The 27,156-nt window shown below is 40.6% G+C and overlaps 1 protein-coding gene and 1 long non-coding RNA gene across 8 annotated transcripts in view; one reads left to right on the forward strand and one right to left on the reverse strand.

Annotated features, from left to right (window-relative positions):
• The window catches only part of VMP1 (vacuole membrane protein 1), a 71,773-nt gene that overhangs the window by 17,333 nt on the left and 27,284 nt on the right, over positions 1-27,156 (forward strand). For all 7 annotated transcript variants that reach the window (XR_015703421.1, XM_087751514.1, XM_087751516.1 and 4 more), the window contains 2 exons: positions 11,971-12,138; positions 16,864-16,995. Coding sequence is in view for 6 of the 7 variants with exons in the window: in XM_087751514.1 (XP_087607640.1) it covers positions 11,971-12,138; positions 16,864-16,995 (300 nt within the window). In the remaining variant the exon portion in view is untranslated. The remainder of the gene's footprint in view (positions 1-11,970; positions 12,139-16,863; positions 16,996-27,156) is intronic.
• On the reverse strand, positions 2,192-26,422 carry LOC148056316 (uncharacterized). Its single transcript, XR_015703423.1, has 2 exons — positions 25,828-26,422; positions 2,192-8,179 (listed from the first exon to the last, which is right to left on the reverse strand). It is a non-coding gene; the product is annotated as an uncharacterized LOC148056316 (long non-coding RNA).

A 27,156-nucleotide genomic window follows, 5' to 3' on the forward strand; every position in this document is an offset into this window, starting at 1 on the left:
TATTGCTAAACAGAAACAAGTCTATGCACGCATAGCCTTTGAGACAAAAATGTTGCTGTCAGTCTACACGATTGGAAATGGAAATTCAGTAAAGCTGATGAACACGGCGTCTAAACATTTTTATGTAACACTGGATAGCGCTTCACAGCATTGACTTGACAATGTACGGATCTTTCTGAGTTGCAGAGCCGATGCTGTTAATAGCTTAAGGACAGTAAGACACGTTGGCTGGACAGAGGGAGAATCAATGAAAATCATCAGCCCCAAACCAAGGTGCTCTGCCTCGCTGGAGAGGCAAACCAGCACCAAGTGATGCATGCGGTGGAGTCAGGCTCACAACTCGGCTCCCTTTGGGTTCTCTGCCAGCCTACGCCGGGAGCGAAGCTGCAGCGGGGGGGGATCACCAGCTATTCAGCAGGACAGAGAGAGGAAGGGAAAGGAAAGCAATTCCAGGTTTGCTGCAGAAATCGGTTGGTCATGATTTAAATCAGCAAGTAGGAAACAGTTTAAATGATAGATTTTAATCTTGTTCTGCTTTTTAGATATTTTTCTTAGGCTGTCAACCAGTGAAAGTCAATGTAAGATTTCCTCTAACCAAAGATTTCACGTATTTAGACATTCTCTTTGAAGCAGGTTGGAGAGCTTATCATACAGTTCCTATTCTTAATTTTTACACAAGTTCTGTCAGAAATCTAGTAAATAAGAAATGTTACACACCATTTCTAAACTGTATTTGCAAGTGGGTAGCGTTTCTTTGCTGTACGTTGATCTGACGCAGGGTGGGAAGAGTGCTGTCATTTTATACGCTAGGCCCTCATTTTATACCCAAGATGATTTTGTCACATAAAGAAGTTTTCATAAGACAGCACCACTTTTTTCGAAAGGAAGGTGGAATGAATTGACCTTTCTTTTACTCTCTATTTAAAAATCCAGATGTTTAAATAGTTCTAAATTACTTTAATACAAAACAAATTAAATTTTATAACATATCACTGAAGTTTTCCTGTGGGGTATGCGAACCTAGTGGATATGTTTAGGCCATGGCCTGAGCTGACATGAAGGTAATGTATATACAAAATACAACTTCTCTGTTGGCTTATCAATATAATTTATGGTGGGTGTATAGGAGGTGAACAGCCTTCCAGGCTGCACCAGGGAGGTGCATCACCTAGGAAAAGAAATTTAGTTTAATGTTGTTAGTGAAAGTATGGCAGACATACCGTAGGTACATTTGTAATGTAAGAGGCAAGGTTTCACGTAACTTTGTTAGGAGGGAAAAAACAGACAAAATAGATTGCACTGGATAAGTAGAAGGTGGTTATAGAGTAAAATGTAATAAAACTATACCATCGACATCTAATGTGTAACACTGCAGGAGAAATACTTGTTTGCTTTAAATATGTAAGGCAGATAAGCATGCTTCTGTTACGTTGGGGGAATTCCATAAAGGCAGTGCGTGTAGGAAGAACGAGGAGCAAAGATTCATTTTCCTCTTCTCTGCCGTGCAAGATTTAGTGATTAGCAGGGACTGTAAATTTAGGACAATTGCACTTTCTCGGCACTGAACGCTTGTCGGAACCCTGCACAGTTCATTTGGTGGACTGTATCTGGCTTTATAGCCAGTAGATGGCAGTGGGAGTGTAAAAACGCAAGTTTATTGCCCAAACAGCGTGTTGCCATTTTAAGTACCTGAACTGTTAATGTTCTTGTCAGTACAGCTATATCAGCAATGTCAATATGCTATCAATGTAGTAATACGCTTCTTAATCTCTCCTCGGTTTGAGCCTACAGCTTGTGTGAAAGGGAACACGGAGTACTAACTTAAGACTGTTGGTACAACTTTTAAGGGTAAATTATTTCAGAAGAGTGTTCTGGAGTTAACCCATCTGGCAGCAATGCAATTAGGCGCTCTAGCTTTCAAAAGGAGGAGTTTTAAACTAAGTTGCTTTGTTAGTTGTGCAGCAGTTGCCTCTAAAAGTAGAAATACGATAGGTTAAGTGGGGAACTCGCTATATTAACTTTTACATTACTGTATATCTAGTTTTCATGTTCCATATACTTTAATTACATTTCTTCATTATGGTAAAACTTATTCTTCTATTGGTTCAAAGGAATGAAAAGTTACAAAACAGCAAATCCTCTTCTGGTTTAGTGCCTGGATTTGCTGGCAATAGAGAACAGACTCAGTAAGTGTTTTAAAATTGCTTTTAATTAATTGCTCATTTTAAATGTGTATGTACAGTGAGATTGTTGGGAATGCAATTACATGCTTCGGGAACAATGCTCCCGGGCCCACCCATGTGCTGCTGAGCTCCTGTTGATGCTTGCAGCCTTGCTCTGCCATTAAGGGCCAGCTAGGAACCGATGGCACGTGGGCACCTGTTCGGGCAGGGCGCTGAACCTCCCCAGCTCTGACACAGGTGCATCTTCTTTAAATATAGCCCTCCGTTTACTGCACGCAGCTATTTTCATGTGAAACTGTTCACGAGCACAGCCTGTTAGCTGGGAAAATCATAGAGAGAGTTACGCAATAGATGGCGTATATGAATGACTCTGGGTGTTTGCTTTCCCTGGGCTGGTTAGCTGTTTTTCCAGTGTTGAAAACTGTCATTTGTCTGGATTCTTCAGAGCATCTCTCACCAGCTGCTTTTTGGAGCAGCATGAATTCAAGGGCCAGGAGAGATCCTGGGGTTAGCTGAGAAGGGAGTACTTGGAAACAGTTTGCTTAAAGTCGATTTTACAGTCTAAAGCAGTCTCAGTTTGGGGGGAAGTTACTGCCCCTGGTTCACGTCTGATTTGGGTTTTGTTGGTCACCAGCACATTCTTGCTGCAAACATCTCGGTCTAGGAGGGAGAGGTCAGTTTTGTTAGTTTGATAATAGGCTTTTTATTGCTATTTCTGTGATTCAAGAACTTTCTGTAAATTATAAAGGGTCTGAACATTGTGTGCTGCATTGGTTCCTAGTTTGATGCTGCTTCCTTAGTTGTAGCCAGCAGTAAATGTAAAATTTGACATGGCTTTTTGGGAAGCGATTCTCATGCTGCAAATTGGCACTGAGCTAAGGGCTGGCACAGAGCAGGTCTTCAATGCAGAAATAGGGAAGCAGGCCGCTCTTCCAAGAATCCTTTTTATTCTGACACTTTCAAAACAAGTCTGCTGGCTTGTTTTCCCAAAGTCCATTAAAAGTTTTTCACAATTCTTTAAAAACACTTTAAAAATAGTAATCATGATGTGGTCCTGCAGGAAATAAAACTACTATGATTAATGACTCTAAATACTGTTTTAGCAGCGCACAGCTCTTTTTCTTAGTCCTGAGATGTCTTCTCTTGTATTGGTGGTATATTAAAATATAAATGGCATGAATCACCTAATTACCAAAAGAAGATGACTGAGGGTAACTCGTCAGGAATTTCTTGCGTTTGTACATCTCGGAGAGGTCTGTTTGCCGCCGCAAAATGAAATGAATGAGCCGCCGGCGGGCAGCGGGCCCCGGCGGAGCGGGGGACGCTAGGTGGAGCGCGTGGCGGGGACCGCGCTGCCACGGCCATCGTCACCCAACGCTCTGCCTCGTGACTTGGTTTCAGTTCAGCTCTGGCAAATGGATTGCAAAAGATGTGGCCACGGCAAACAAAATCAGCTTAGAATTAATGCCTATCAAAAAACTTTGCACGAGAAGTGGATGATAAATGTCCCTTCTGTGTACGGTCTGTTATAGTCTGTAATGCTGGGGGATGAATGGAAGCAAATTCCTTACAGGTCAAAAGTGCAGAGCGAGCTTTGGCCGTTTGCATTTGTTTGTGTGTTTGTTTCTTAAATATGGATCTCTGCTCGCTTGCTGATAGAGCCAAGTGGAGCAACCGCTGACAAGGTTTCCAGCGGTGGCGGGGCCGTGGACGGGCGCGAGCAGGAAACGCGAGGTACAAGAGGAATGTTTTGTGTGCGGAGGTCGCACAAGAGCTCGTGTTTTTTCAGAACTGTAATATGTGGGGTTGTCACTTAATTCTTACTGGGGTGTTCTGTAGCAGAGTGGATGAGAGCACGGCAATAATTTTAAGCCATGAAAAAAAAAACAACCCAGAAAACTGCCTTTAAAGATAAGTGAGTTGAAAAGACAGTGTCCTCCTTGACGGTGCTGGCTTTAGAGAGCCAGTTTGAGTTTATCCAGGCTTGAGGGTTCAATGTCTTGCTTTTGTTCTGAATTGGTTCCAGGGTTTGGCTTTGGCCAGGGGTCACATTCTGGCCTCCCAAAAGTGTGGTAGTTTGCAGCTGAAATGAATTGTATTTTGGCCCTATCTGGACTGGTTTAGGTTAGAATCTGAAGATATAAAATCCAGACACCTTGTGCAATAATGAGCCCCATTAGCTTTAAAAAAAAAAAAAAGTTGTTGTGTAAATAATGAAAAGAAAAAAAAATAATTAAAAAAAAAAAAAACTTTTCCTGCCAGTACTGCTGAAAACTTTTTAAAATCAAACTTAATTCCTTTTAGTTATCTGATTTCAGAAGCTGAGTTTGTAAGGAGACTCATGATAAAATTAATAAAGCGCTTCTAAAAAGAAAAGCTTGCAAAATAGGGCTTATTCCACTTTTATGAAGTAGACAGAATAATTTGAAAAGCTACAGGACTTACTCTCATTTTTTTTCTCCATTCATTTGCTTGTGACTTTAATACAGGAGTATTTTCATAGTGATTGTCAGCTTCAGGAGAAGTTTTGCTCTATCCATGTGGATCGTTCAAACCGAGTGTGAGTAACCCAGAAAACTATGGCTTCTGTGTGTAAAGGAAAAAGTGAGAAACAAAAGCAGAGCTGCCTCAGCGAGGTGGGAGGGTGCAGCAGTGCTCCCCTTCCCAGTGCTGCATTATTTTTAAGCGAGGTGTTCATTTTCAGTCCATACTGTTCTTCAATTCACATGCCAACATGCAAGCCTAAAACAAATGAAGTAAAAAATAGTTCTGTCTAATATCTGTGCTCAGATTACTGCTATTGACTTGTTAAGGTAGTTGAAAGAAAAATACGTGGTGGATGCAGAAGACAGAAATTAATTCTAAAGTAAGTTGAAATGGATCCTGTTTGTGTGAGGGTTGTTTGTGACTCTTACTCTCTCATTTGTTTCCTTCATGCCTTTAAACCTATTTCCTCCAGCTGTCCTAAGCTTTTTACAATGAATTGAAACATCCTGGAATACTTGAATCAACATATAACTTAAAAAAAAAAAAAAAAATCACTTTTGCTAACCATCTCTTGACGGGAACTCCTGCTTATGGCTCACATGGGCTCTGTTCTGCTTGAAACTGCAGCATTGATAGTAATAATGCACCGATGAACTGGAAGGGTCCAGTGAATTAAACTGGACACCGCTGCCAGATTAGTTGTGTAACCTGTTTCTTAAATGCATTTTAAAAATCTGAGACAAAAAAATGGTATTTTCAAGGAGAAAAATGTCCATTGGGAGTCTTAATCCCTCTAAGAGCACCCGCTGTTGTTGTATATGCCAGATACCAATAGATACCTGCCGAGAATAAAACCAGCGCCTCTGGTTTAGATTACGCTGTGGAAGAACAGTCCCTTCAACCGCTCCGGCCCAGTCTGAGCCCCGAGCCCCCAGTCTGGTGCGTTAACGTGAGTTGAAACTGGTGGTGGTTTAAGTTCTGCTGGGCGCGAGCCTGGCAACTGCTGAGCAGACACCGCCGGTCCCGCTGTCCTGCTCCGAGGGTGGTAACGTCTGGCGTAGGGGCTGGTGGAGCAGCTGGAAGCAATAACCTCCCGTATTGCCCCACCGTGAATTGCTGGACCTCATGAGTCAGAGCCCGAAATGGTGTGACTGCCAGTTCCATATATGGCCTCCAGTGCTGCTGAAAGTGGTGTACGTCACAGCCTGGAAGGTTTATCTAAAGCTGGAACTGTGGCAATAAACAGCTAATGTGAAGTGCCTCCATCTGTGTAGGATTAGCTACCTTACTTTGACTTTTCAGAAGTCCGCAGAATATTGATGTCATATTAATATTTGAGCTGTATTGAGCATCTTGGCCAGCCATAGTCATTTGAACTTGCAGCAAGCTGAGGAGTTAGATGATCGGTACACCGTTTTCTTCTTTTTGAAGGTTGATGGACTTTACCTTTTAGATGCTGACGCCTTGTTTTCATTATCTGCTCTCGACTTCCTTGTCACTGGTTCTGTGTCTCATAACTGCTGGGAGGTCACGTTCTGCTTTCTCCTCATTTGCTCCCTGGGAGCCTCTGCTCTTTTTCTTTTTTTTTTTTTAATGCATGGCCTGAACTTTATACTTTTTGTGTCACTGCTTCCTTGAACAGGCTGGAAGTAATGATAACGGTGCAAGACGATCTTTAATTGGAGATGTTAAAGCCAATCATCACTACTAGTGTCAATTTGAATAGATGCTGTGATTTATTCTTCAGAAATAATAAGTGGGTGGCTAGGGAAGGGCAAGGAGAGAAGGCTGACAGATTATTTTTGTCTTCTGTCAGCACATAAACTTGGATTCTTCCAGTTGTGCCTTTCCCTGACAGGAGGCTGTTTGCTCCTATAGAAAGTAGCGTGGGCACAGCCTTACAAAAAGTCTGCTTTTCATGTTACTCCTCAAAGTAGCAACGTGGCCCTGTTATGCATGCAGCGGTACCACGTGCCTGCCCCCTCGGTGGTTCTTGTTCAGTCATATTCAGAGCCTGTGGCTCATCGTTTGGAATTTCCATCAGCTCTGGGCTGTGAGGCAAGGCTTGACTGAAGTGGGAATAGAAACTTGCTAACAGACACATGATTGTAAAATTAATACGTTGCATGAAATGCCATGACGGTCTGCTAAAATGAGCTGTGACCGCTTGATGGATGTTTGTGTCACTCGTGGATGCTCTAGGTATGGGATCCTTCTTCATTCTGAGGCCCGTTTTACAGCCAGCACTGCATACCAGACATTATATAAAATCACGAGACGTTTTAATCTTGTAACACAGACAGACAGACTAGATGGACATATTTACTAGCCACCTCCAGATCAAGCATTTCCCTCTTGATCACAGAGCAGTTTTCTTTGTGGGTAGTTGTCCACTACTCTTGAAGATAAAAAAGATGCTGTAACTTGGCGTTACTTTCTCGAGAGGTGTAATGACTTCATGGATAAGTATGAGATGAGTCGCAGCCTGGGGCAACGCTTGCAGGATGTTTCCCATGAGAAGCAAGCTTTTGTTTTTCCAATTTATCTTAATCAAATATAGCATGACATGTTTCCCCCCTGTGGAAGGGCTGAGTCTTCAACCCAGTATGAAAAGCAGTGTATCCATGGAGGAAAATACATTTTTAGTGCATTAAGTTCAGCAATGAGTTCGCTGTAATACTTTTCTTGCTGGCAGACGTATCACTTTTCTTTGCGAAATGTTTCTAAATTAGAGACAATCTAAAATTATATCTTCCCCAAATATAAAAGGTTAAAATTAGATGTTGTTGTGCTTGTGTCACTTCAGCAGGGTGGCTGTTCAGTGAAGGGGCATGTGAGAAACCAACATTCGGTATGGAGTTTGTTTGCAGCTTTCATTGTGTTCACAGTCTAGGTGCACAGAATGATCAATAATGTGAAAATAGGATTCATTTTAATTGGATATTCAGTCATTTTTCCTTACGGTAAAGACTTTCCTGTTTTAAGTATTATACGTATCAGCATGCTTTTAAGGATTTGAACTTCTTGAATTTTTTTTTTGTGCCTGCTGTCTCTTTCCACTCACACTGATGAATTTCCAAGCACAATTTATAGATAAAAAGATTATGCTTTCTAGAAATTTCATAATACAGCATTTAAAGTAACTTATTTCTAAGTATTAGCCCTGTCTGTTCTAACTTGGGTGCCTTCAATCACTGAACTAAACTTCTCTGAAGGCCTGTGAGTTCAAGAGTTCGAGGTTACCTTCTATGAGACATCAGGGTTGTATAGCTAGGGATTTCCAAGCTCCCCTAAATTACTATTGCTAAAAAATAGATTTATGTTGAGTTGATCTTGATGACCAGATCTTGTCTTGTTTGATTTGTAAATTGTACAGATATTTCTAAGAAATCGCATTCCAGCCTAACCACAGGCTCCTTCTGGTCGTCAGTAGTGGCAAGCAAATGTTTCTCACCCGAGTCAGCAGAATGTTTCTCAATTTCTTCTCTGTTAGCCCTTGTTAGTGCCTCCTGCAATTTAAAAAAAAAAAAAAAAAAAGTCATTGGAAGAGGGTGAGGGAAAGACAGTTGGTGTTCAGGATCTTACATGCCTTGCATTTCAGCGACTCTTCCTGGTTTGGCAAGCAGCGTGTCCACTAAAGCGCCTGGTTTTAGTATTTGTTGTCTGGGATGACAGTTTTGCGAATGCCGTTTTCAAAGGTAGAGCTGCAGTTAGTCAGGAGGGGATATCTTAGAGGTTTTCCTGAAGTGTTGGAATAAACTGAGCTATTGCAGAGAGGCAAAACACTCAGAATATTTACTGTGGCCCCACGTGGAGAAGGAGGAGGAGAGGGTGGAGGAGGTATTATTTGTGAAGAGGATTGAAAAATTGTGTGAGAATTAATCCTTCTGGCAGAGGGAGGAGTATAAAGAAAACATCTGAGCGTATATTGGCTGGGATTTTCCAAAGGTGGCACCTAAAGCTCATTTGAAGTTGGTTCCTTGTGCCATTCAGAGTTAAACCATCGCTATTGCTAATTGCAAAGCAAAATGGTACCTCTCTTAGGAAACACCTAGCAACCCTCCCAGTCTTCTTCCCCACCACCCCCATTGCAACCATGGGCCTGTTTAGCCAACCATTGTTTTGAGGTGCTTGGTAACTACGGCTTTGTGGAAGTATAATGCTCTATGTAAGCTTTCAGGGCTGAGCTAGAACAAAAGCAGATGTCGGAGATGTTGCGTGCAGCCTGCCAAGCTGTGAGACGTTGTCCGTTTGACTAGCAGGGCAGCTGGGCTCCGCTGCCAGAGGAGGACACAGGATTGTTCTGCTTTCCTTTGGCTCACTCCGAGTTCCAATACTCCACACTTCATCACTCTAAATGAACGGTTTATGCTTTATTTCTTATTCCAGTTGAAATGTGGCTTCTGTGGGTTCTGTAACTCCAACTTTTTTCCATTATAGAATTGTTTACATTACAGCGGAAGAATTATGTGCAACTGGCGTAGTCTTCAGGTGGCTTGTTGGCCGTTTACAGCTGCTTTGTGAAATGCCTTTTTTTTTTTTCATTGGCTACTTGTAAAATTTTTCCTTTTGGAGACATTTGTTGAGACTGGGAGAGCTCTCTTAACAGGAGGCAATGTTTTAAGACCGCTAAGCCATTTCAAGGATGGCAGCTCTGTTGAGAGAAGCTGCTCATGGCAAGAAGCTCCGGCAGCAGCCTCCTGTTAGGCATTTTGTCATTGCTTGCTCTCCTGAGATTGTACCGTCGTCTTCACACACCTTGTGTGTAGTTTAAGAAATGCTGGCAATGCTGTCACTGAAACCTTGCAAGGGGTTGGGGCCTTGCTATAGTAGCGATTAAATTTGTCTCTTACTATTATAAAACTGAAACTAAGTCTTCCATCACAGCTGGCTGTAGTTATACCATAGTGTGGCATGTCTTCCAAATTTTGTGGAACTGAAAATCGTACTTCTTGATTCACACACCGTATCTCACTGCCTTGGCAACGACCTTACCCTTACTCTCAAGGGAACATAGGAAATAGTCATTTACAACTCAAGTACGTGGGGATTTCCTCCATGCAAATTTGCTATTCAAGAGAATTTTATTGCAAATTTCTGCAGGTGAAAACCATTAATTTAAGGAAGATGGCTTGAGACCTTTTTTGTCCCAAGGGAGTTGTCAGACTGGGGAGTAGCAAGCAGGGGGCGGGATTAAATTCCCTCAGTTTCAGAGTACGGTGGAGAAAGAGGTTCCCAGGTTTGCCATAAATGTACTTTACAATTTTAGGAAAGTTTCAACTCTCTCTTTGCATCTGTCCTTGATGACTAAAATAGAGACATGTTATTTGTTTAGTTATGAAGCTGCTGGGGACAGGGATGATCTTGCTACAACTACCAAAACCCAAGCACCAACCATGGCCATTGGGGCCTGTAGAAATGTTGATAGTATACGTTATTAGTCATTTGTTCATTCATCCGTTCTTTGTTCTCCCTGCCATATCAAAATCACTCTTGTGTATCAACTTCTGTATCTCCTCTTTTTTCAGTTTTACTTCAGTGAACCATTTCTCTTTTTTTTTTTTTTTTTTTTTTTTTGCGCGAGAGGCTGTGCCTCATTTATCATCTCAGGAGGCTGTATCTATCTACTCATATAATCCAAAGTATGCCAAAGCACTTTGAATTAGTCTCCTGTTAAGTAACAAGGAATAAATACAAGAATTTCCTTGGTATCAGAGCAGCTTGTCTTTTACCAGTTGCATGCCAGAAGAATGGTTTTATTTTGAATTGTTTACATATAACAGTAGTCACAGCTGTCATACAGAAAAATATAACTGATTTTTTTTCAACATTCTCATTTCACTGCCGTTAAAAAATTACAGTATCAATGTGATTGCGTAAATCCAGTGCTCTGGTCGCTTCAGTGGGACCTGGAATGTTGACGTGAGTGAACCCAACTGAAATCTTCTTCCCAGCCAGTCTAGAAAAAGCAATGGAGCTTCGCCTTTTGGGTGAGACCTGCTGTGGAATTTCACCCTTTAATGTGCTAATGAAGCCTGCAGGGTCCTCTCGGTATCCCTGGGGCTCCTGCATTTCAAAGTGGGCTTTGGAAGCCTCGCGCAGGGGAATGGCAGTGCTGAGGTCTATCACACTTTCCCTCGCTATTCTGTAATAAATTTAGCTTTGATTTGGGTGGGGGGTATCAGGCTCCCTTATCGGTCTAATAAAACATGACTCATTTAAAGGAAAAAACGTAGAAGAAAATTGTTGACAATATGTTTCGCATGTGACATCAAAACCTATCAAATCACTAATAGCAGAAGTTAAGGTTTGTGTAATTTGTTCTGCAAGTAAAGAAAACTTTAAAATTTATTTAAATCTGTGCCTTTATGAAAAGACCTTAGTTTAACGCAGTACTTTCCCTCCTCCCCTCCTGACAACGTTTCCCTGACCTTTTGCTAAGGGATTTCTTTTTTAGCTACAATGTCTAGTGTTCAGGCCATAGACTATTTGAATTGCTTCTTTTGTATTAAAATAATGGCAATCCTTTCAGGTTTGTTACGTATGTAGCAGTTCAATTCTTTAACAGATTTTTATGCCAGTTTTATTTGGAGGTCTGTCCAAAAAAATGTTTTAATGTAAGATGGAGACTAGAAGTAATTCAATTATATGGCATTTAAATAACGTTTAAGCTTTGAATTATATTTCAAACCATTTTTAGCAAACAGCAGTAAAGTTACTTTCTTGTATACACAGAAAAACTGACACAAATTAAGCAACTGATTTTTGGAGAAAAATCCAAAAGTTAAGAAGGTGCACTGTAAGATGTCATAAAGTCCCAATCATTAAAAAAAAAATTAACATAGAATTTAAATGCCTCCATCCTCTAAAAGCAACAGTAGGGAAAACACCTGCTCTAATAAAGCTGTAGGCTATAAATACCTTAAGGAGAACATTTTAAAGTTTTGAAAATTTTCCTGTTTTTTAAGATGTAAGGATTCTTATTTCTCCTTGGCAACCTCATACTACTGTACAATGGCATGGCAAAAGCTGAAAGGCTCCTTAACATTTTCAGTGGATCACAAGAAGGGGTCTTTTGGGTTTTGTTTTGTTTTTTAAAGAGCATTAATAGCTCAACATTGCACTTCAGATGGTCTAAAAAAACCCCGACATTTTACATACGTGACATTATTAACGGCCAGAGTGAGAAACACTAAGTTTTAGCCTAGGTTCCTTGCATCAGGGACAAATGTGGGGTTTTAATTTTAACTTTTATTATAACTAACATAAAATGCATTTGAAATTACTTGTGTTTTTTCAGGGTCCACACATAGCATCAGTTACTCTTGCTGCATATGAATGTAACTCAGTTAATTTTCCTGAGCCTCCTTACCCGGATCAAATTATCTGCCCTGATGAGGAGGCGACTGAAGGATCCATCTCTTTATGGGCTATCATCTCAAAAGTCAGGCTGGAGGCCTGCATGTGGGTAAGGTTTGGTTTATAAAACTTAAGCAATTCTAATTTATGCACTTAATTTCTGTGTTCAACAATACACAAAAATTCCCGAATTAGCAAAATAATGATGGCTTACACTGCCAACAGTAACGCGTATATTTGCAATATGAATACTTGCTTTCCTGATCAACCCTCTCTGTACTAGCCCTGGATAATTTTCATCTCCTTTAAAGAGATAATAGGATATTACTGGGCCATCTTTGATCAACTGCAGCCTGACTACTTTTCTAAATGCTAGCAGAAAACGCTCATGTGCTTCAAAGCTGTTGATGTAAAAGGTAAGTTTCAGAAAGGGTGTCTGCATCCCAAATGATCTTGCAGCTGTCAGGTCTTGCACCGCATGCAGTTAAGCAATAAATAATTTCAAAAATTTTGAGCCTGTAACTTGGATGAAGTTGCAGTTACTCACAAAGAACTCGGGCCCTAATACCATAGCTGAAATATTTTTCTGGGTTGCATCAATAGATTGGATTAAAGAAAGAGTGTTATGTTGCACATTTTTATTTTATTTCTACTTCTCTGGCTGTTTTCATCATGGCAAACTTTTCACTTAAAACAGGAAATCAGGTTAGCTCTTAAGTGAATCAGGGTCTTAGGAAACACTGTCATTGGAACTTCCTTTCCATTTTGCTTTTTTTCCTTCTGCAACTTTTTATTGAAGTTTGATTTTTGGAGGATTTTGGTCAGCTAAGATGGTTTTTTCATTACGTGTAGATTATTTTGAATTGCAGTTTACACAGATGCATCTGCTGTGCACTTCATGCCAAATTAACTTTATTTTACTACTGACTTCCTGTTCTGACTGATGATTTCATTATTAAATTCTTGGATGTCCAATTCAAAGGTAGAGAGAGGAAATTCTGAAAATACATGCTATCTGATGTCTGTCCTTGTATTCCTTCTAATGATACGAAAAGGTATATTAAGGCAACTTTGGTCACTACAACTTTTAAAATTATCAGCAGCTGTGTTACCTACAAAAATGCCGGTTGGGTTAGACGCATTACAGAGTGAAGTAATGTGTAGCAGTACCAAAGTCAAAATAGTAACAGAGAAAGTGGACTTACAGCTCTCTCAAGAAGCAAAGTGCATCTTAAATGTCACTCTACTGAGAGGACAGAATTGCCTGAATGCTTGATAAGTAGCTCAACATACAAGTACTTATAAGACCATAAATATAATATTTCTTTTTATTTTCTTCCTCGTCCCCCTCTGCCTAAGTTTGTTTAATGGAGACTAGAGTAATAAAAATGGCATTTACAATTACGTTTCTAGGGTTGCAAAATAAAAACGTAGCTCAGGGTAAACATCCATTGCTTACTATGATGAGAATTAAGTAGTTTAGAAATGAGTTAACGGAGTTGCAAGTGTTGAAAGCTTGTGTCCTTATGAGCAACCATGAGGGAGAACAAATGGTACCTTCAGTCTCTCGTTGGAGCTGTGTTTCTTGGTTTAGGCTAGGGAAAGGACAAGGGAATAGGACCAAGCCAGAACATTTGTATCCCACTCTTCCCCCCCTTTCTTTCTTCTCGCCTTCAAATTCACTGTCAGCTACCTTTTCGCTGAACTCTGTCTCCACTAGATTTTCCCTTGGGAGCATCCTCTGTCTACCAGTGGTGTCTAGTGTAATGTTATGCTTTCTTGGAATGTTTCATGAGTACATAAACATTGCTTGCTAATTTCCTGTAAGCCAAATCAAGTTGGCAATTGCTGCTGCTTCTTCCAGTATGTTTCTTTTGTCCTAATTCCAGTTTGCTTTTTATGGAAGCTGTTGAAGAAACTTATTTTTGATTCTGTCTCTCTTATACCAAATGTCCATCTTAATAGGAAAGTAACGGTGACTTCCAGAAAGGGAAAAAGCTGATTTTTGCAATCAAAATCTTGCTAAAAAAAAAAAAAATATTGAATTTAATTTTCTGCTTTTAAACTCAAATCCGGAATATTAATTCCTGATTTGGGTATGATTGAATGAGCTCACAAAATTTCTCTCTCTTTTTTTTTTTTTTTTTTTTTAATGGAATCAGCAACTTCTAATTGGATCTAAAACCTGAACTTATCATGACAAACCCTGGATAAATGCAAAAGAAAAGGAATTAACGGCTGTATACAGATGTGCTCCTAATGCAGCACACGGAGCCCTGTGAGGAATAGGTACAATAACACCAACAGCCTATTTCTTTTAGACTTGTGAAGTGAAATTATGTTGAAAGACTCCGAAGTGAAATCTGGCCAATCTCCGTGATTGTTTGGAGGGAGGCAGGAGGGTGGTAGCAATATAGGTTTTCATGTGAAATGCTGAAAGCAGGCCGGTCCCAGTGGGGACTTTGCAGACCTCTGACTATAAAGCTACCCAGACTAAGTATCCTGCAAGGTTTGAATGTGGGGATTTATCTGCACAAGGGATTTGATTCAGATCACAAAAACATGAGCGGCTGTTTCAGCCAACTTAAACCAGGTATAGTTTTTTCCAGAGATTAAAATCATTACTAGTCCCCTGCATGTCAGTGATAGCTATTTTTGCTGATAATGAGTGTTACGAGGATTAAATATCACTGTATCTAAGGAATTATTAGGTGAAATGAAAATGATGCTTTTTTCAATCACTATAAAAGTTGGCTCCACCAGTCCTGGCCTGCAGAAGGACTCTCAAAAACAATCTGCTAGGTGTATGCCAGTTTTCACAGCCTACCATCCCACAGGGACAAGGAATTCAATAGTGCCCTACATTTTTAATGTGTTGCAGACTTTTTTGTTTTTTACAAGAAATAAGGGGAAAGAATAAAAATGTTTAATTGCTCAGGATTAGCAGAACAGGCAGCCTGTGTCCTGACCAGGATAAGATCTGTTTAAAAGACTCTTTCTAGTGGAGTAATTTCCCAGTTTCCTTTTCTGAATGTATTTGTGTAAAAGAATTTTGATTAGCATTTGCCTTTCCAATTTGTTGTTAGTCCAAGGAATCTCCACGTAAAACTGGCATTCAGAGTTAAATGGTGAAAATGGACAGCTAATGTTACAAAAAGCAGTTAAATAGTTACTGGTTTGGGCCCTTAATTGCTGCTTTTTTTTTCTTTTTTTAATGCACTTAAGGAACCTATCTCCAGCAGACATGAAATCATATGATTTTTGTTGCACTTCTGAAATGTTTTGTAATAATGAGCATGTGACTTATCCAATTTAAAGAAAGTTCATGTCCAGTACACGCATGCAAACCTCTTCCTCAGCTAACAAAATGAAGCCAAAGCAAATTGGCAGAGCCTGGAGGAGCAATGTGACTTTTTGTTCTTGCATCACCCTGAGAACATAACCTCAAGTTAATTTTTCTGAAACGTTGTTGCTACTGTTTTCAGGCTTATCTTCCCTTGTGCCAGAAATAGGCAGATTAATGAAGTTCAGCTTGTTGCACTCGTTTAAATTTTTCTTCTGTGGAAAACAAGGGCATAAACATATGAGGCTGTGCACTTTATACGCTTAAACTGAGAATATAACAGTTTGGGTGACTGCAGAGAGCGGCTGTATTTAAAACCACAACCTGTTGATTTGGAATATCCACAGCAGCTGGAATTCTCTCTCGCTTGCAGCTGCATATAGGGCAGGAACAAAGGAAATTGAAAAGCTTTCACATTGCTTCAAAGGAATAGAAAAGCATTTGTTACTACTGACCCTAAGAGGGAAAAGCCATCTGCATGTAGCTAAGTTTTAGCACTTTTCCAGTGTGGTGCCCAACTATTGTGCTATTACCTGTCCTATATTTAAACCATTCTGAGTTTAGTTCGAGTTCCTGTTTCATTAGCCTCTGTTTATCCATATGTTCAATCTTAGCTGTCTCCCTTTTCTTTCTTTCCTTGGTTAAGCTAAAGTTGCATTTACCCACAAGATTGAAATGAGTCATTTGATGTCCTGAGAAAACAAATATAATTTTCCTGTGGTGAGAAAGCAACCATGCTTTCATCTCAGGTTCTCTTGGCTTTCTTTATTCCATCTAAAGGAGAGAGAAAACTCGAGATCAAGCTTTGCTTAACCTTATTTTCCTTGCTCGTAGCTGTAGTAAAACTCGAGCCTGTTTTCTAATAAACACTTGCACAAAGTCTCATGACTGAAGAAGTAAACTACATGACAGCACCGGGGAGGAGTTCCCAGATTATTTTGAAGGCCACTCAGGAGCAAGGGCTGTCACATGCCGGCAAATGTGTCTGGCATCATGCGGCGGGGTGAGATGGTAGCGCTGTGCTGAGTCAGGGATCGTGTCGGATAGCAGGGCCCCCGGCCTGGCCGGCTCTCGGGCTGCAGCACGGTGACAAGCTGCAGCCTCCCCACCGCACCAGGCGCAGCTGGCCGCCAGCTGCGGAGCTCTGCCGGGGCCGGGCAACGCGCCACTCTGCAGGGCCCCGGAGGTGCACAGAGCACGGCGTTTTGACCTCGCAGACCACAACTTGGGAGCTGCTGACTTGCAGCGTGATAGTCTGTGCTGAGAGAAGCTGAATTTTGCTAAGCAAGGAAAGGGGGAAAGTGTGGGGTTTCAATGGAACAGCATTATGTTTGAAATCAAGAGAAAATTGACCTGTGGATAAAAGCAAACTTCTCAGAGCAGCTGGTCTCATCAGTTCTAATCATTTGAAAAGTCCACGGGACTATGCATATCACATGTTTCCTGTTTAAGAATAAACACAAAAATAAATCAGAACTATTCTTTTCCCAGGGTGCTGGCACAGCCATTGGAGAGCTGCCTCCATATTTTATGGCGAGGGCGGCCCGACTCTCTGGTGCTGAACCTGATGATGAAGAGTACCAGGAATTTGAGGAGATGCTGGAACATGCAGAGACTGCACAAGTAAGAACAGTGCAAAACAACAGAATTAATAAAACACAGAACAACTAGACGGTGTAAATAACCATTCCAATGAAATGGGTATGGGCCAAAAATCAGTTGGTGTGAGTTCACAAGGGACTTCCCAGGGATGGAAAAAGTCCTCCACTGGGTAGAGATACCTCTGATGATGGGAGGGCAAGAATGCAGCTTGTTGAAGCACATACAATAGTGCAGCCAAAGTATTTGCTACAAATACTGCATTTATTTAGACTTCCAAGAACAGCATAATAAAGGTAGGGAGAAAGGGGGCTAACAAATCAGCAATAGAGGAGGTGCTATTCTATAATCATGGTTGTTGTAGCTGCATTTAAAGCCTCCCTGGGCCAGGAGATGATTTTCAGTCAGCTCATCCCCTTCAGATGACATTTGCCTGCCTTGCCACTAACACCCTCAGGGGCCAGTGCATGACCCATTCATCAGCCTGAGGAAACATATTTTTCCTGATGTGAAAATGCAGCCAAACTGCTCTGAATCCCTTTTTGTTGCTCCTGTCATTTATTTTCTTGATGGATTAAATACTACTTGTGTTACAGCATAGTTTGCAACTGATGCTGTACATCAGTCAGTTATTATTGTAGATAATTTCTCATTCAGGTCAGGAGTTTGCATCCTGTTCACAAGTTATTGATAGTGTTTTAGAAGAAATTAAACATTTTTTCCTCAAACTACTTGCCACTGAATTCCTCTTCCGTATTTTTCGTTCTTACCCTGTTTTGTCTGCCACTAAGTTGAAACAGGTCATGAGACTGCTATTAAAAAACCAGCAGATGCTAGGAGCCAGACCTGGTGTTTGTTAAAGGAGATCAGGCCCTAGTAGTAGAGATCGCAGTTAGGTATGAGAGTAAATCAACATCTTTGGCAGATGCAGCGGTAGAGAAAGTTAGGAAATATCAACATCTAAAAGATCAACTTCAAGAACTGATGAATACCAATATTATTAAATTTACAGGATTTCCTTTAGGAGCACGTGGAAAATGCTATCAAGGCAATTACAAATTATTATTAGAATTAGGACTCTCCAGTCTTGGAGTCAGGGGGTCTCCAGTGCACTGCTGTCTTTAAACTGTTCTACCAGGGTATTTTCTTGATATAAAGATATACTTCTTCTTTTTTTCCTTCTCTTCATAAAATGGATAAAGCTTTTCCATGAAAGAAAGTGGTTTGGAAATACTGAGTGCAATCTAGTATCTAGTAATTCTAACAGCAAAACCTGTGTTTTCTGAGAGCCTCCCCCTACTAGAAAGTTCCAAAGGGTTTTTCTGCTATTGTAAATAGTAAATTCTTCTATTTCTTTGAAGATGCAGTGGGGGGAAAAAAAAAAATCTGCTTTGTTCTTTACTCTATCATCGGTCTTTGCTTTGCAAAGTAATCCCTAACTGTATAAAAATCAAGTCATGGTAAAAAAAAAACAAAAACAAAAAAAAAACCCAAAAAAACCAACCAACTAAACCGGTCGAATAAATGACTCGAGAGCTGAAATGCTATCTGTGTTTACTGAAACTCTCCCAGCAAATTATATGCGTGTACAGTTGTGGGAGCAGCCAGAGTTGGTTTCCAGAACGCACAGTAAGATTCTTGGGAAGAAAACTTTTGTTAGAGAGCATTTTGTCAGGACAGGCCAAAATATAGCTAGCTGTATTGACTGCCCTGAGTAAACAAATGGCGTTGTGTAATTAATTAAGAAAAATGATAGTGTTATTTACCAGTACTTTTGATTTTATTTTCTTGGCAATTGAATTTGGATTGAAGCATGTTGTTTTGTGGATGGGTGGCCAGGAAAAAAAAAAAAATCTTTTTAAACTCCACTTGTGGTTTGGTTTCTGTAAAACTCCCTTAACGTGAGGCTTTGACAATCCGATTAAATTGTATTGCGCTCATAAAACTGACAGTTCAGTTTTTTCCATTTGCTAATATGACTTCCTTTTTGCTTTTGGCTTCAGTCATGTTTTTGCTAGATGTCTGTGGGAGACAGGCCTGCCTTTTCCTATGACCTTGAGTAAATCCCGATCTTCAGCATAGCTTATCACTATTTGTTCTGTAATTGCTATTCACGAGCAGTTAGGATGTCTATTTTTAAACTGCTCAATAACAATTTTTATTACCTACATCAGCTTCTCCCACTCTCCCAAGTTGAAGCCTTATGCTTAAGAAAACACGGGGGATGTGACAAGTGTCTTATGCCGTGGAGACTACTACAAATGTTTGACGTCAAATGACAGGAGCCTTCTTTCAGTGTAAAGGTCTCGCTCCAGCCTGCCTTTTTGCGAGGCATGAAAATGGGTGTGTTAGATTTTGAAGAATAGCTTCCCCCTCTGCTTCTGCTGAGCTGCTGTATGCCTACGAGGCAAAGCCAAATGGCTTGACGTTTGTGCCTGCGTGTGTTTTGTTTAGAAAGCTTGTTGCTGCTATTTCTCCAAAACAATGGTAATTTTGAGAAACAGATGAGGATCTTCTATGGTGAGAATAGACCATGAATATAACATCCAGCCTGAAGGATCTGAGAGGGGGAATGTGCTTGCTAGCTTGGCACTTTAAAAAAACAACAAAAAAAAAGGAACCTAAAAGGATTGAACAGCGTCAAGGTTTAGTGCCCCATTCAAAGTTACACAGAGTAAAACGCTATTTACTTTAAAGAGTCTGTTGAAGGATTTTTCTGTCATAAATCTCAGATCTAAGTGACCTGTCTCCTTGAGATGGGTTTTGAGACAACTCATTAGCCTGCAGAGGATGTGTCAGTCTGCCTTGTACTTTCCATTAGCATACTTCAGAAAAAGCCCCTCGTTTTAAAGGAACACTCGCTTCTCCTTTCCGTGCCTCCCTGCGCGCGCACGCCAGCGAGCGAGTCCCAGTTGCGTAAAGGGAGCATCCGAGCTTCTCCTGCCTTGTGGCTGCTCTGGTTGAAATCGAGCGGCTTTGCCCTGGAGAAGGCGTGGGGTTTACAAGCAGGGCTCTTTTTTTCTCAGAGCTCCACACAATGCAGAGCCCAGCATGCTATAGGAACAGAGCAACTCGGTCTGAGTTGGTAACACTTAAGGCAGTATTTAAAAATTACGAATGTTTGAAACGGTATCTCAGTTGCTGTTAACTCTCTTCCAGTCGAATTCCAGAGCAGAGGAGTCTTTATCGGAGCTCCCCTTTTAGCCACGGGGAGTATCTCCAGCGCAGCCGTTCAAACCAACCTCTCAATTAGGGGAAGTGAATCTACTACTTAGTGCTGGGGCAGCACATTGGTAATAATACAGTGCAAGCATACTTTTGTACAGTTTCACGTCTACACACACATGTGCAGGGAGTCTCTTTTGCCAGTTTAACGGTTGCTGATTGTTTAGTATTCTCATCTTTTCTCTGTCATGCTGAAACACTTAAAGCTGACGGAGGTTTCTGGTGAAAATGAAGCTTTTAATGCCAGCTTCCCTCAAGGTACTTAGTGATAAAGCGTAATGCGTGGGCCCTTGCTGTACCATAGTATTCCTTGCTAAGAGGAGAAAGTATTAATATCTTTGCTGTATATCTAATCCTTAATGACTCTTAAGTGTTTGGATTCATTAAGTGGCATATTTTTAAGACCTAATGATTTACACATCGGGCTTTGCTTCTGTGCAGCGTTGCTGCAGCCAAATTTCCATGTAAAAATATTTTCTAGTTGCCTATGTTACTATCAGCCACCGCTGTTTGTTTACTTTCCAAGCTGCGTCCTGCCTCTGAAAGAATACAAACTTGAAAAAGGGTTAAATCCATAGAAATGCTGAGATGCAGCAGGACTCGTTTGTGAATGATTGAGTGCCATCTGCACACTGAATGTCAGTTGTTGCTGGGACCTGTTTTTGACTCCACTGAACCTTTACTGGTTGTGGTTTGTCTGGCCATCACATGACTTCTCTGAAAATTCCCCCTCCCCTCCATTTCCAGTAAACTGTTTGAACAGGAGTGACTCAGACTGAAACCAGCTTCCCTGTAACCACAGGGCTTGTTAAAGAATTTGTCAACGTGGACTCAAGAGGGTTTGTGTTAAACTAAGCTGCAACTGCTTTGGTTTGCATTGCGTCAGGAGTTCCACCGAACAACTTCCTGCTCCGAGCGTCGCCTTCTAGTCCGCAAGGAGTTAAACTGATGAACTTTTGAGATAGTGACGGTTAGACACATGTTAAGCCCATCTTTCCAGCATTTCTGAAAGGTCTGGTGCCCCGAGCTGGATTGCTTTTCCACGTCTTCATGTGGGGTTTCTCTTTGCCGAAGCAGAACAAAGTACGCTACCACACCCAGCCATGGTTACTTGGAGAACCCAGCACTGTGTTCTGACACGACACTGTGACTTAATTCAAATGGAATGATTAGGTTCAACTAATAAGCAAAATGTTACTTAATTAGCGGTGTAAAAGAAGATGGCCAAATTAAAAATGGATCTCTCCCGTGATTAAGCTAACAGCTAGTATCTGATAAGTTCCTGCTTGGAAAGGATTCCCTGGCTGCTGGCTTGTTTAATGAAAAGGTTTTCAGGGTATTCGGTACAAGAAAAAAGAAGTTAAAGCAGACCACAAGCAGGTTTTTATAAAGCAGTTATCATAAAAATGGAAGTGGTAGAGTCACATACAATAACTGGAAAACCTTGACTTCTTTTTTTTCCTTTCCCAGAAATAACTTGTTTAAACCCAACGTCAAATTCTGTTCATGATTTCTCTTGCTCAGTCTTCCAGTCACCCCCTTTCCTCATCAGCTTCCTCCCTTTATTAATTGTGCCGTACAAGAAAGAGATTGCTGGTGTCTGGTCTAGGCTGCCTGATGGGTGGCCACCAGGAGGCTTGTCTTCACACACTGCATTCCTGAAGTTTTGCCTGCGTTTGTTAATAGGTGGGGGAGGTATCTTACCTTTTTTATCTTGGCCCATAACTAAATGGCAATTCAAAACTAATCAAACCTTGAAGCTTCGCTTTGGAAACTTCCCATCAATGCTATAGCTTGAGAGCGAGATGGCAAACTGATAGCGAACTGATAGTAAAATGTGGTGATTTTTTCCCACAGACAATATGATAAGCAGTGAATATACTAAGTATCAGCTTAGTTTTAAATTGTTCTCCAAATTAGTGAGTTGAAATAAGCTTTGGAATGAGTCAATGAAAGCTTGAAATAAGGGAACTTGTTATAGAGGGCTTCCTGAGAAAAGAGGTAGCAAAGAGTTAATAGAGGCAGAGGGTAGACAATAGGAGCTATGAGTAACAAATGTGTAAGCCACCTCCTTGCTGGATTTCTTTGGACACTGGCAAGACAATAGGGCAGTCTTGTGCCTGCATTGTTCTATTCATCTGCACACCTGCTTACAGATAAGGAAAAAACAGCAATGAGCATTACATTAGGTTTGCTAATGGTAATCTGGAGATGACTTTTTCACATTCTTCTTTGAACGGCTCTTTGTGATAAGTCTTTTCCCTAAAGCTCCTTTACTCGGCCCTCTGTGGTTTTAATGTTTAGTGTGTAAGTACATAAATCAGAAATGATCGAGCCACTGAAGAAATCTGGATTACTTTGCAATGTAATATTAGGATAATTAAGCCAATTAATATTAGGATATTAATTAATATTAGGATATTAGCTCAGAGGAATTTTTTCAGTAACAAAGCTCTCACTTTACAACAGAAATTAACCTTTTTAGAAAGAATGTCACTGAGTCGACTGGCAATCTTGCAAGCTGCATTTGCCTCTGTAGTTTTGGAGAAGCAGATAGTTGAACTCTGCCGTTGAATTTGCATGCTCTGTTCTGTGCGCGTCGAGGATGCTAGACACAAGTTTCTAAGGGAACAATTTGGTCCTAAGTATTTGATATTTCACTCCCCAGTATTCTGAGAAAGACCGATAAATGATCAAAAGTTTGGGTCACGTAAGCTGCTTGAAAAATATTTTTTCAGGGAGAGCCTTCAATAACTGATCGAAATTAATTACGGTATCATAATCAAGAAAAGGGCTACTTTTTTTTCCCCTGCTCCAGACACTGTTTAAATATCTGTGTTGTACAAGAGTCTGGTATGCAGACCACTTCTCTAAGCTGTCTGGGAACCTCTGCTGCTTCTCAGGGAGAGCAAGCGAGAGGTATGCTTAGCATCGCACATCTGCTGGCTAGCCTGAGTGGGAAGACTTGTGTGTGCAAAAGGATTTGTCAGCTGTGTAAGAAATTGTTCACTTTTATTCTACAAGTGGTTTTTCTGTGCATGGGTTTTCTTCCTTAACTTATTTCTAAGTTCTCTGTGGAGGAACAGTTGTATTTTTTTTCAGTGTTGGTGATTTTGGCTTTGCTTTGTCAGGGGTTGAAAAGGTCAATCCGTTTGTCTGGTTATCAAAAATTGCTTCCTTTCTTGGTGATGGTGGCTAAAGCAAAGCAACAACTCGCTTCATTCCAGCAATCATGAGCCCTTCCTTACAGTGTCTGGATCTTAAACCCTCCAAAAATAGGACTTTACAATTTGTAATTGATAAAAAAAAATTAACGACATCCTGGAATTGCTCGTCATGCCGCTATAAGTAGGTTGGCAGACCTGTGGCCACAATAACTGATTGCAATTGTAGCTTTGAGATAAATGAGCACTCACTGTGCAGCTGCAATGGTATTTTAGGCAGCCAGCACGTTGGTGGAGGCAATGCCAGCGTACGCTTTCAACTGTAGAAGCAAAGGCTGCAGAGGTCAATGGCTGATGTGTGGGAACCAGAGTGATAGGATGTTCTTTTACTTCATTCTTCTCTCTGTAGGTGGCTGCTAGTATCTCATTATGGAATCGCAGAAAAATCCATCTTGAAAGGAACCTGAGGCGGTTTCTAGTCCAACATTTTGCTCAGAGCAGTGTCATCTATGAGATCAGCTCAGGTTCCTCAGGGCATTGTCAAGTCTGGTCTTGAAGCCCTCCAAGACTGGAGACTGCACAGCCTCTCTGGGTAATCTCTTCCAACGTTGGACCGTCCTAACAGCCTTGCTGCTTCCCTGACATGCCAAACTGACAGCTCTCTTCCATGAGATAGACTGCAAGATCTGCTCATTGCCAGATCTACAAGATGTGAATGGAAAGTAGTTCTTCAGCAAGAAAAGAAATAATAAATTTTATTTCATGCTTTCATGCACCACTATAAAATTGCAAAGTGTCAAAGGAGACACGTGCTTCATGCACAGACCTGAATTGAGGAGTAGAGGTGGCAGGGGATGTGGTTGAAAGGGCTACTACTCTATAGGACAGATCTGATAAGACTGAAAGGACGTGCTCCTTCCTCTTCCTTCAGACTGTTTCCTTTAATTGTGTCTTATTCTTTACAGAATTTCTTTATTCTTACAGTGTGAAGCAAAAGGACTTCTTATGTAGAAGTCTGAGAGCTTCAGTTCTAGTTGTGGAAAATGCTGGCATTATGTTTGACAGTGCCTGCTAACTTGTTGAGCTCTAAAATATGCGTTCATTTTGGTATATCACTTCCAAACTTGAGGATGGTGTTAGATTGTAACAGTCTAAAAATCTTGAAACTAAAGCTCCTGAGATGGAGTTTATTATGAAGAAGCATTTGCTGGTTCTTCCCCCAGGGACTAAGGGAGAGGGAGAAGTGAGGGAAGGAAATAAAATGTTCTTATCATGGCACAGTTGGTTAACGAAATGAGGAAAATATCTAGAAGTTCCTAATGCTAATAGTCTGTTTAATCCAGAGCTGGTTGACTTCCTTCCTACTCATGTTAATGGGAGGTCTTATTTACCATGTAATGGATCCATTACTTGGAAGTTTCACACTTTTACTCCAAGACAGGTTAAAATTAAATGACCAGGGAAAGCAAAGCTTGCTGTTGGAATGAACACTTCACTCTGTTACGCTCTGCTTCCACACGACTTGCAAAGGTTTCAACTCTGGACACGGCTGTATGGCTTCTTACATCTTTCTTTTCTAACAGCAGTTTTAAAATCTGATTATGAGGACAATAGGTTTAGCTGTATTTTCTATGGAAAAACTTCAGTTTTTCTGGCACAAGAACTAATTGTAGTTACTCATATGTCTGAGTTTACAAAGTCCCAAAGAAGAGCATCTTTCCGATTATCTTTGTGGATTGCAGCATCACCCCTTAACATGCAACCAACCTCAAGAATTTGAACACAAACAGATGTGGAAATAAATCTGTGTATTTCCCTCAACAATCTGTATTCAGTATTCTTGTCCTAGGAAAGGCTAGTAGAAATCACCTGTATCTTTGATTTCTTGTTGATTTGGGATCTGTATGTAGTACCTGCTGTATGCTCCTCCTTGCCTACAAATATTCTGAATAATGGTTTGAAATCTTACCAGCTTTAAGTCCTCAGATCTCTGATATAGTCTATTTAATGAGGTTTTGTAGGTACTGCTCTCTTGTCTTTCCACAGTTCTTTGGTAAAGCCTGTGAAGTCAAGGGCCCTGTTTTGTTGCTGTTCAGTCTTCTTCATATTGTACTTTCTAAAACCGTGTTTTCATTTTCAACGTGGACGTATTTTTCTCTTGTAACTTTCCCATATGATTACCCTATTCCTTTTCTAGAATTTAATGTCTCGGACTTCTTGCAAAGTGAAATTTATTTCCTTCCCAAGCTTAGAATTTGAGGCAGTCCTCTTAATCTGCAATGTCTGTCCCATGCCTATCTTATGTAAATACCTTTCTTTTATCAAACTTCAGTGCTTGCCTAGATCTGCCACCTTCCCTTAGCTGCTCTCAGTAATCCTTGAAAACCTTTTTTTGTCTTTTGACAGCCCAGTTGCCAAGACAGAGCCTTTCTTTCCCAGAGTTTCGAGTGAGAAGTTTAAAGCTTACCTCTTACACCCTCTTCTCTCCAGGCAGCGAGATGGAAGTATCCCCTTTTAGTTTCCCCTTTATTTGCATTAAGCTGGAAGTATTTTTGAGAAAGCTAGAACCGAGATCCAGGGCCACAGCCCTTCCCATGCACGTTTAGATGTTGAGAGTCGCTGCAGCTGACGGAGTGGGGAATCAGTACCGCCATGAACCACTATCAAAATATTCCTGCTTGCAGCTTACTGGAACCTTACTCATGAGATCCGTTACCTTTGATGTCTTGCAGGAGAGGTATGAAATGGTTTCTTTGGTCACTGAGTAATGAACTATTTGTAGTGATAGGCTATGACTATCAACTGTATCTTGATCTCTGTTCTCCTCATCTTAACTCCGAGTGACCGTGTTGATCATTAAATGTCATTGCTGATCTACTGCTTTCTTAGCATGGATGTATGTTGTAACCTCTCAGCCTGCAGGTAGCCATCCGACTTCTTTAAAACTGCTCTTCTGCAGTTAATATGTTATTTCAATGAGTTAATAATTCTTCCCAGTCCTCTGAAATTCTAGAATTCATTGCCTAACCACAAATGGTCATTCTCCCATAAGTTGTGTTTGATTCCATTGTGTTGTTATAGAAAGCCAGAAGAACAAAATGTTGTGCAGCTCATTTTTAACATAACTCAGATTTTTACATAAAAAGGAGCACTGTCTTTGTAGGCAGCTTTTTAAATGTTAAGGAGTTTATAATTTTAATAATCTGAGATGGTAGCTTCATACATCGTCTTCAGTCTTTGGAAAAAAATGTTCTCCTCTTCAGATTATTATTTGGGTAATTAAACTTTGTTTCTAGTAAGTAAATATCATAACCGTAATATAAATTTTGCTCATATCTTGAAGGATTGTCCACTTCTTCCTCACATGGAAGTTACACATTCACAGCGGGGCAGTCTGCTGGCACTAGGATGAATACCTGTCTCCACAGCAACTTTAGTATTCTCCTTGTTTGTAGAGGACCCATTCCATCAGGGTGCAACACATTCACTTCAGATCTCTGTTTATGTCTTTGCATTTTTTTTAGTGTTCATTCACAATTATGTTTTTTATTAGAGTAACAAATCCTGCATAACCCCTCCAAAGCCTTCCAGAAATGTATGTTGACCTTCTAAAGGCTACCATCTGCTAGGTCATTAATATCCTGCTTGAGCGATTGCGGTAATAATCGCATCACTGACTTCGCCCCGACCCTATATTAACTCACTCCCTGTTCTTACTGGTAGAGAATATATGCACCGCGAACTTCGGATTGCATTTAGTCTTATATATTCCTTCCCTTCTTTACTGGCCACCTTC

This window comes from Nipponia nippon, unplaced genomic scaffold (genome assembly GCF_047370975.1).
Source record: "Nipponia nippon isolate SJK-2023a ecotype South Korea unplaced genomic scaffold, ASM4737097v1 scaffold_15, whole genome shotgun sequence".
NCBI classification, from domain to species: Eukaryota; Metazoa; Chordata; class Aves; order Pelecaniformes; family Threskiornithidae; genus Nipponia; species Nipponia nippon.